A 10839-nucleotide genomic window follows, 5' to 3' on the forward strand; every position below is an offset into this window, starting at 1 on the left:
CAGCCTCCCAAAGTGCTAAGATTACAGGTGTGAGCCACCGAGGCTGGCCATGATGAGAAATTTTAGATGTTAAATAAAAATATGTAAGAGGATGGCCAGGTGTGGTGGCTCATGCCTATAATCACAGCACCTTGGGACGCTGAGGTGGGAGGATCGCTTGAGCCCAGAAGTTGGAGACCAGCCTGGACATCATAGTGAGACCTCACCTCAAAAAGAAAAAAAAGGAAACACAAAACCAAACTACCAAACCCCAAACGGTCTTAATAAACATTACTGAGCAAGAAAGTGGCACTTTGTGAGGGTGTTTCCAACAGCCCATCAGCTCTTAGGACTGACGTTCCAAGAAGAATGAAAAAGATCGTTTGTGTAGAACAACACACTGTAAGGTTTTTGGATGGTCGGCGCCAGAGAAAGAAAGATGAGCACAGTGTAAAGTTTTTTAGCGGTGAGGAGAAAGGCAGACAGAGTGGAGGGGGGCCAAACAACGTGGCTTTATTGAGCGCTCCCGGGCAAGGTTCACGGGTCCGAGAGAGGGGCCAGAGAAGTCGCGCCGCCCGGAAGTCTTGAGCGGGCTTATATATGTTTTAGAGTTGAGGGATGGGGGTTTTTTTGGCATGAAGAGTTTTGGCGCGAAAAGTGGGGAGTTCTTTGTTGCAGTTTTAGGGCAGGTCTTGTGGGCTTCTCTTTTTTTCTTTAGAGAGGGGAAGGGTACCCGTCACCAGCCTTACACACACGAAGGGTCATTAGTAGAAAAAAATATTTTTTAAACAAAGGATATAATCATATTTGGCCGTACAGTGAGAAATTTATCTGTGGATAGAGCATAAAGTTAACTTTTTCAAGCATTGAAATACATCTTTTTGTAAGGTTTTTTAATAAAGGCAGATTGAGTTGAGTTTATTAAAACTTAAAAAAAAAAGTTTAATCTCATAAAAGCTTTCCTCTAACCATAAAAAATCATTCTGCATTGAGCTATCATAGCAATTAAAATCAGTAAATATTTATAAATATTTATCAAAAGTATATATATTCTAAATTTTGATAATTATTAAACATAAAAAGTCAAATATTAAAATGGCTCTCTGGATTCATGAATCAACGGATGAATAGCACTTATTGCTTGAATTTAACAAAGTTCAGCACAAATTTCATTCCTTTTTTTAAAAATTTAATTAAGAAACTTTATTTTTTAGGCTGGGTGTGGTGGCTCACGCCTGTAATCCTAGCTCTCTGGGAGGCCGAGGTGGGCGGATTGTTTGAGCTCAGGAGTTCGAGACCAGCCTGAGCAAGAGCGAGACCCCGGCTCTACTAAAATTAGAATGAAATTAATCGGACAACTAAAAACATATAGAAAAAATTAGCCGGGCATGGTGGTGCATGCCTGTAGTCCCAGCTACTCGGGAAGCTGAGGCAGAAGGATCGCTTGAGCCCAGGAGTTTGAGGTTGCTGTGAGCTAGGCTCATGCCATGGCACTCACTCTAGCCCGGGCAAAAGAGTGAGACTCTGTCTCAAAAAAAAAAAATAAATTATATTTATTGAACTCTTAGCTGACAATTCAATTTTGTCTTCCATTAGCACTACTGATGCTAATAGTGTCTGGGATTAATCATTCTGCATGCCTTTCCCCTCCGCCCAACGAGGCAGAAATATAGCATACTTTTATTTTCCTTCCTTCTCTCCTTTTTACCTGTGCCATCTTCCACATTGGAATCATCTAGACCAGCACTGTCTAATGGAAATACAATGCAAACCAGGCCAGGCACAGTGGCTCACACCCGTAATCCTAGCACTTTGAGAGGCCAAATCAGGAGGATCACTTGAGGCCAGGAGTTCCAGACCAGCCTGGGCAACATAGCAAGACCCCCGTCTCTACGGAAAATAGAAAAATTAGTAGAGCATGGTGGTGCACACCTGTAGTCCCAGCTACTTGGGAGGCTGAGGCAGGAGGATAGCGTGAGCCCAGGAGTTTGAAGTTGCTATTAGCTATGATGATGCCACTGCACTCTAGCCCAGGTGACAAAGCAAAACCCTATCTCCAAAAAAAAAAGAAAAAATAATGCGAGTCACTTATGTAATTTAAAATTTCACATAATGAAATTAATTTTAATAAACCAGTGTATTTAACCTCAAATATTAAACATACTATCATTTCAACATATAATCAATGTATTTTTTCTTTTTCTTTTTTTTAGCATATGTGCTGCTGAAGGGAGCACCGTTTCAAAATATAATCAATATAAAAAATGACCAATGAGATATTTTTCTTTGTTTTTCATACTAAGTCTTCAAATCCAGTGTGTATTTCATACTTGCAGCACATTTTTTGAGGGGCTTTTAATTATGGTAAAATGCATGTAATATAAAATTTAACATCTTAACCATTTCTATTTAATAGTACATTCAAATTGTTGCACAACCATACAGACATTTTTATTCAGACTAGCCATATTTCAAGTGCTGAATAGCCACATGTGGCCAGTAGGTACCGTATTAGCACAGCTCTTGAATTTTAGTTTCATATTTTTGCTTTTTTTCCTCTTTTCACATTGATATTTATTTAGACTTATTGTTTTACTCACTTATTTGCACATCACTGCTTCTTGAATTTCACAAAGACTGAAAATTTTGTATTTTATATATACAGCTCTTATCATAGGTGCCTAGTAAATGTTTTAAAACATTAATGGCACCTGATGCAAGAATTATCAGACTAATCTTAGAGAGAGAATATGAAACTGTTCAAGGGTTTGGACTTGAGTGTTTAAGACTTCATGGACAGCAATCTGCAGTGGGGCAAACTACTGTTTTCAGTATGATTTAAAATGTTTGTTAAAAAGATAAAAGCCTTGTAAAAAAGCTGGGGGAGTGAATTTCAGCATTCCACTCCTATCTCATTAACCAAGACCAAAGTGCAATCCATCCACTTTTTCTCCGGTGTTCCTGCATCTTGTGCTATCTCCATACAGTTACTCATTCACACCCTGCTGTACTAAAAGGGGCCTCAGGCATTTTCTTTTTATGTTTTAAATTTCTCTTAATTTCCCTGGGATTTCTCACACAGTGCCAGACATTTTCTTGCCGTTAATAACTGTTAGCTTAATAAATAAAAGGTTGCATGACAGTGACATGAATTTTCTGAGCCTCTTACAGCTTTCCAAGGTCTTTAACATAAACCTGTAGGTTTCCACTAGAAGACACCTCCAAAGACTTATCCCAAATGGTCCCAGAGGCCAGGAATGAGTCTTCCCACATCTGGAGGGACATCAGAACCCAGGTAGCCCAAGCGAATGAGAGTTCAAAAGGAGGCAGGTTTCTTTGTCCTGCAGCAACTCTAATCATTTCCATCTCTTTCCCAGTCCTCAGAAGCAGCATGTGCTCAGGACGCCCTGAGTCAGGCTAGCCCAATTTAAAGAAATGCTGGTGGATTTCCCTTTGCCAACATGGAGGAAGAGAACACATGTTAGGAGACACATGGCCCATTCCTGGGAAAAGCCAAAACCGTGTCCCTTTAAAGGGCCTAGATATCAACAGATGGAATTGCTTTTAGTTCCTTTTTTCCATCCTGTTCCCTCCCTACCAAAATATAATTGATCAGCTAATCTGACTTAATAACAGCATAGAATTACATAGAAATTTGCTAATCTTAACATTTCATTTTTTACGTATCTTCCAACTACCAACCTTACTAATCTTTGCATCCCTAGAATCTGGAATAGTGCTGAGCACAGAGGAGGAAGCAATAACTACTTGTTAAAGAAAGTATTGCTTTGTAATTCTAAGGAACTGAAGATTTTGTAATCAGCGTCAAAACAGTGAACACTCAATTTCGCATGGAACAAAAACATTTAAGAAACGGAAAAAAAATTGAACATACATATGTGGAGCGTTTCCCGGGTTTCTCCATATTATTATGCACGTGTCTAAATTGCTCCCTTGTTAATGTCTGGAGGCCTCGCTTTGGCAAACGCCTGGCCCTCCCCGCTCCGCAAAGGCCAGGCAGGAGCCTCGACCTCCCCGCGCTGGGTGAGGCGGGGGGCGAGGGTCAGGGTAGACGCCGGGCTCTTCATTTGTACACGAGACTTTCTTGTCTCCTCATTAAAATAATAATAATATACCCTCATAGTACAAAGTTTAGAAATGCAAAAACTAAATATGTTTCCCACCACCCAGAGATATTAATACCGCCTATTGTTTATTAAGCCCTCACTACTGCTAAACTTAGATTTAAAATGAGCGATCTCATTTCCTAAAGCCCCTTATTTCGCAGAATTTTTTCCAGGCTTTCGTCTAACCCGAGCGCGGATCTGCGCTCTGTCCCGGCTTTCTGTTCCTCTCGGGGTCCCAAGTGACGCCCGAGATAAGACGTTGTCAGACTGAGGTAATAATCTGTTAGTCCCGGTAAAAACGCGTCAGTCTGGAAAGCTCTCGGTTTGGAGTTAAATTCTGTCACTCCGGGTGAAAATGAGTCAGCCAAGGGGGAAAATCCGTTGGTTAAAGAAACCGTCCGCCTCGTTCCGGGCCCCTCCCGCGATAGCCAGGGTCCCCCGGGCTCCCCGGGCCAGGACGGCGGCCGCCACGCTGGCCGCTCTGGCCACGCCCCCACTGTGCCCTCCAGACCAATCGGCGCCGAGCTCGGCCGGGCGTCACATGGCGCTGGCCAATCGTGGAGGGCCACGACTGTAGAAAGTCTGGGCGCGGCGGGGGTGGCCGCTGGGCAGCGGCGGCGGACGCTCGCGTAGACAGTCTCGGGACCATGGTGGTGGTGGCAGCTGCGCGGAGCCCGGCCGACGGGGCCCCCAAAGTACTGCTTTTGGCCGGTCAGCCCGCCGCCGCCGCCGCCGGAGCCCCGTCCGGCCGGGCCCTGCCACTTATGGTGCCGGCCCAGAGAGAGGCCAGCCCGGAGGCGGCGAGCGTGGGGCCGCCCCAGGCGCGCAAACGACAGCGCCTCACGCACCTGAGCCCCGAGGAGAAGGCGCTGAGGAGGTGGGCGAGGGGCCGGGGTCGGGGGCGAGATCTGAGGTCGGGGCCGGGGCTGGGACGCCAGCTGGCCCCGCGGCACCCTCAGGCGCCTTAGGCCCGGTGCCTGCGTGGCGCGGGGCGGGGCAGGAAGCCGGACTGACCGGATCCGCCGCGCTGGGTGGAATCCAGGGCTGCCCAGGTCTGTTTTCCTTACTTCCCCCCGTCTCATTAGAGGCGGCTGGAGCTGGGGATGCGGGCACCTGGGTTCCAGGCCCTCTTGCTGTGTGACCACAGACCGGTGTTTCGTCCTCTCTGAACTCGGCTGTAACCTCGATTAGCTGTTTGGAGGGGCGTGGAGCTGAAATGACAGCGCTGTTGAAACGGCTGGGAGCTCCTCAAGGCTCACTGGTCAAGCTCAGTCTCTGTTTTTTGTTTTTTTTTTTTTTTTTTTTGAGACAGAGTCTCACTCTTTTGCCTGGGCTAGAGTGCCGTGGCGTCAGCCTAGCTCACAGCAACCTCAAACTCCTGGGCTCAAGCGATCCTCCTGCCTCAGCCTCCCGAGTAGCTGGGACTACAGGCACGCGCCACCATGCCCGGCTAATTTTTCTATATATTTTTAGTTGTCCGATTAATTTCTTTTTATTTTTAGTAGAGACGGGGTCTCGCTCTTGCTCAGGCTGGTTTCGAACTCCTGAGCTCAAACAATCCGCCCGCCTCGGCCTCCCAGAGAGCTGGGATTACAGGCGTGAGCCACCGCGCCTGGCCAGTCTCTGCGCTCTTAAGACCTACTTCAAGAGGTCGTTGGGAAGATTGAGACATACATGTAATGTCCTCCATAAATGTTTATTCTTTTGTGATCATTGTGCCTTTTGTGATTTATTAAGTGTCTCTTTGAGCAAACACGGGCCCAGTCATCGGGGCACCGCCTAGGATCTCAACACAAGGCTGAGAGGCATTAGCCTCTCCCTGTTCTAAATTGGGCTTGGGGAGCGAGGGTTTATGTCATAGCAGGATTGCAGCCCTCACTAGATAGATTTAATCAGTCCAGGTTGGGAGAACTGGAGTCAGGAAACAGCAGGGGAGTACAAAGGGGAGGAGGAAAGTTTCTGATGATGCAAGATGAATAGTGTTTGTGTCTAGCCCTCTTGCTGAGGCCGGGATGAGGCTGAGGTGGATGATGCAACATGGGAGAGAATAAAGCAGATCTTCAAACTAGATTGACCGAAGACTGTATTTTTTGTTTTATTTTATTGAGGGGAGGAGCCTGAAGTTTATTTTACCATTATTAGTCTGCTTTATACTGTACATTAAAATGAAAGCACCAGCTGGTTATGTTTTCAAGTAAGATATAAATAAGGTTTGAGATGACTCAGTGTGGTGCGTTTCTTCTTTTCTCAGGAAACTGAAAAACAGAGTAGCAGCTCAGACTGCCAGAGATCGAAAGAAAGCTCGAATGAGTGAGCTGGAACAGCAAGTGGTAGATTTGGAAGAAGAGGTAAAACTACTTAAGGCCAAACTCTTTTATCCATGTGTATCTTTCCTTTGCGAATGTTCTGATGTTTGCTGCCCATCCCAAGACGTCTGAGCCCCAAACTAAGTTAGGGTGGACAAGTAGTTGGGAAGTGGTAAAGCTTGAGAGGAGAAGTGATTGATCCTCTGGCATTTGGTGCTAGATGTATCTCAAAGTTGGTGAATTCAATAATGTTTAGCAAGTTTGGGCTAAGAAATTAGCAAAAGCAGATAGGAAATCATTGTTTAAACTTGACATTCTTCTTGGTTTGACCAAAAGTTCACTAAAGGTTCCCTTCCCCTTCCAGGTCCACCTGTTATCTAATCTTAAATTGTTGCCAGTTACACACCTTCAAGATACAAGGATTATTTGTACTGTTCTTTTTAAAGTTGGAATCATTAGCTGGTTCTTGTAAAAACATGAATCACTCAGGAGCAGGGGTTTTTAAAATTTATTTTGGTTTTTATAGTCTACCACTATTACTTTTATTATTACTTGCCAGTTCAAGATAGTTTTGTAAAACATCGTATCTAAAGTAAAGCGACAAATTACCCATTGCTGAAGTGTATATTAGTAGTTGGAGGCATTGTGTTATTCTTGACCCCATGAAATGGCACTTCTTAAATAGTTTATTTTTCATAATTATGGCCAAGCCTTCTAATACCTATCATGAACAACTGCATAAGCATAGAGTATTCCAAAAGCTCAAGAAGGAAAGGAAACCAATTGTAGAGAAACTTCATCAAATAGATTTTCCCCCCCAACCACTTAAATTGCAAGGAAATCAAGTGATTCTTAAGTGAAAGAATTAGACGTTTTAATAGCATCTTCTGAACTATCTTCCAGAACCAAAAACTTTTGCTAGAAAATCAGCTTTTACGAGAGAAAACTCATGGCCTTGTAGTTGAGAACCAGGAGTTAAGACAGCGCTTGGGAATGGATGCCCTGGTTACTGAAGAGGAGGTGGAAGCCAAGGTAAATAATCTCTTTTACGTATTGTGCCTGTGAGAACTGGTTCCAAGTGACATGACCCAGTGATTATGTTAACAGACTTAGACCTCTGATCAAAAGTGTTCATGAAATTTTCCTTTAGTTTTAAGACATTTCCATGCAGGCAGGGTATTCTTCAATGACACACTCATTTTTTTTAAGTGTTTAGTGAATAGTACTAAGTTCTAATAATTAAAACAAGTTACATGGCTCTCTAAGAACAAGTACTAACAAATGCCAGTAGTCAAGAAGATGCACAATGCAAGCATCAAGGAGAACCAGAGTAAGACAGCCAGTCAAATCAGACTTTACTACTAAAATTATAGTAGTTCTTTGATGAATATGAATAAGGAATGGATTCATTGTGATAGTGACACCTCTCTGATAATAGAAGGGTGACATACGGGTTTTAGTCTATGCATTATGGCTAATTTGATGTCAACAGGGCAGTTTTACTCTGTGACGGTAATATTCAGGAAGGACTTTAAAATCACTATTCAAAAAGATTCTAGGCCAAAATTGCTATACAACTTTAAGAACATTATTGAGAAAATAATTATTGTCAGTTCTGCCTGAATCTTTGCTTGGGGAGGAAGAATGTTTCATTTGCACAGAAAATCACAGTGAGAAGTTAGTCTTACCCCCCTCCCGCACCCCCCTGGTTTTCTCATCTTTTGAGGAGGACTTAAGAAAATGGAATTTTAAATGGCTCCAAAGAATAGTTTTCTATTGAAAGTTGAGAATCACAGCTGTTGTCTGGCAAGCATTTCCTTGGGGATTTGCAGCTGTTTGTTCACTTTGGTGTTTCCTCCCAGGGGAGTGGAGTGAGGCCGGTGGCCGGGTCTGCTGAGTCCGCAGCACTCAGACTACGTGCACCTCTGCAGCAGGTGCAGGCCCAGTTGTCACCCCTCCAGAGCATCTCCCCGTGGATTCTGATGGTGTTGACTCTTCAGACTCAGAGGTAGGGATCATTCTTACCGAAGAGCCGTTTAACTACTTAATTCCATCTGTTTGATGCCTGACATCCCTAACCAGACAGAGGAGGACAGAAGTTAGTTCTGGTGGGTTAGAGGTGAACATCGATTACCTTTCCAGGTGATTCAGGACATGGAGGGAGGTGGAGACAAATGGGTCTGTGGGTCCTGAGGTCATCTTATAGCATAATGATCAACTTACATTATGGAACCCAGTACTAAGTGTTGTAGGTATAATAGATTCTCAAGTGTATTCTTTTTATTTTTTTGAGAGTGTCTCACTCTGTTGCCCGGGCTAGAATGCAGTGGCATTGTCATAGCTCACTGTAACCTCCAATGCCTGGGCTCAAGTGATCCTCCAGCTTCAGCTTCCTGACTACAGGTGTGCACCATCACGCCTGCCTAATTTTGGTAATTTTTGTAGAGTCAGGGTCTCACTATATTGCTCAGGCTGGTCGAGAACTCCTGGCCTCAAGGGATCTTCTCTCCTTGGCCTCCCAAAGTGCTAGGATTACAGGTGTCAACCTCCATGCCCAGCCTCTCAAATGTATCCTAACAATTGTACTCCATTTTATTTTTGCCTCTCGCAGTCTGATATCCTGTTGGGCATTCTGGACAACTTGGACCCAGTCATGTTCTTCAAATGTCCTTCCCCAGAGTCTACCAGCCTGGAGGAGCTCCCAGAGGTCTACCCAGAAGGACCCAGTTCCTTACCGGCCTCCCTTTCTCTGTCAATGGGGACGTCATCAGCCAAGCTGGAAGCCATTAATGAACTAATTCGTTTTGACCACATATATACCAAGCCCTTAGTCTTAGAGATACCCTCTGAGACAGAGAGCCAAGCTAATGTGGTAGTGAAAATTGAGGAAGCACCTCCTAGTCCCTCAGAGAATGATCACCCTGAATTCATTGTCTCAGTGAAGGAAGAACCTGCAGAAGATGACTTCATTCCAGAGCTGGGTATCTCAAATCTACTTTCATCCAGCCACTGCCTGAAGCCATCTTCCTGCCTACTGGATGCTTATAGTGACTGTGGATATGAGGGCTCCCCTTCCCCCTTCAGTGACATGTCCTCTCCGCTTGGTGTAAACCATTCTTGGGAGGACACTTTTGCCAATGAACTCTTTCCCCAGCTGATTAGTGTCTAAGGAATAATCCAATACTGTTGCCCTTTTTCTTGACTATCACACTGCCTGGAGGTTAGCAGAGAAGCCCATCTGTGCTTCATTCAAAAGCCAAAGTAGAGAGTGTAAAGTCCTAGAGCATTCCTCTAAAGTATTTGTCTGTGCAAACCTCACGGATGACCCCAAGTATTGTCTTTTGACATCTGGCAGTACGAAGTATTCAGATATATTACTATAAATCAGAACTATAGCTTTCAAGGTTATACTTTCAAGGGTGGTAGTTTGCCCTGAAGTACTTATGTAAGGGTCATTGCCCAAGTCTCTTAAAGTAGACATGGAATTTATGAATGGCCCTCTATCATTTCTCTTCCCCCTTCTTGGCATCCCAGGCTTGCCTCCAATTTTAGGTCCTTTAGTTTGCTATTGCAAGCAGAGAGAACACCTATCTGAGGGGGCTCCTTCTCCCTCATGGACAGTTGAAGGAAAGATCAAGAATCTTTTGTAAAATTATGGAAATTTACTATGTAAATGCTTGATGGAATCTTTTCCTGCTAGTATGTCTTCTGAAAGGTGCTTTCTCCATTTATTTAAAACTACCCATTAAAAAGTGCAATGCAGCATCCTTGTTCTTTGATTTCTTCTAGGGCCATTAAGTCTTATTTTCTCTCTAGATGTTTCCATTTGCTATGGAAGTAATTTATCCAACTAAAGTTAAGCATGCCACTTTTTAAAGTATCTGAAGGCTTTTCCACCTCAATTACTGCCTGCTTCTATTCCTGACTGCCATAAGCGATATAATCTATAATTTGAGCACTGATTATCTTTCTGAGACAGTTTCTTCAACATAATTGACCTTTTTCACAACTAGTAGGTGGCAAAATTAGAACCCTAACCACCGTTTGCTATCCCATCTTATAAATGTTAAAGGAAGACACGACATCAAAGATCAAGATTCTTTTGCCATTATGGGGACTATGAGCATTTTCTAGGTTCAAACTTCCTGGTTTCAACTCTACCACTGGTGAGCTGGGTAACCCTGGGATATATCCTTATTTCCTCATCTGTAAAGCAGGAATAATAGTATCTCTAAAGGTTGTTGAAAGGATTCAGAGATGATGGCATTATAAGCACTTAATATATGGCAAGCACCATCCTAAACACTGAAACATTAGCAATTATCTCCTAATCTATTTTGTAAGGTTTTTGTTTTTATTTTGAGACAGGGTCTCACTCTGCTGCCAGGGGTAGAGAGTTACATCATCATAGCTCACTGCAATTTCAA

At 43.7% G+C, this 10839-nt stretch overlaps 1 protein-coding gene across 1 annotated transcript; it reads left to right on the top strand.

Annotated features, from left to right (window-relative positions):
* The first annotated feature begins 4687 nt into the window (after positions 1-4687).
* XBP1 (X-box binding protein 1) lies at positions 4688-10177 on the top strand. The gene is given in 6 exon segments (XM_012644129.1): positions 4688-4983; positions 6358-6454; positions 7316-7444; positions 8275-8310; positions 8313-8420; positions 9024-10177. Coding segments are annotated over 6 exon segments (1158 nt in total). The 5' UTR covers positions 4688-4753; the 3' UTR covers positions 9582-10177.
* The last annotated feature ends 662 nt before the right edge of the window (positions 10178-10839 follow it).

The sequence above is a fragment of the Propithecus coquereli genome, unplaced genomic scaffold (assembly GCF_000956105.1).
Source record: "Propithecus coquereli isolate 6110/MARCELLA unplaced genomic scaffold, Pcoq_1.0 Scaffold206, whole genome shotgun sequence".
Taxonomy (NCBI): Eukaryota; Metazoa; Chordata; class Mammalia; order Primates; family Indriidae; genus Propithecus; species Propithecus coquereli.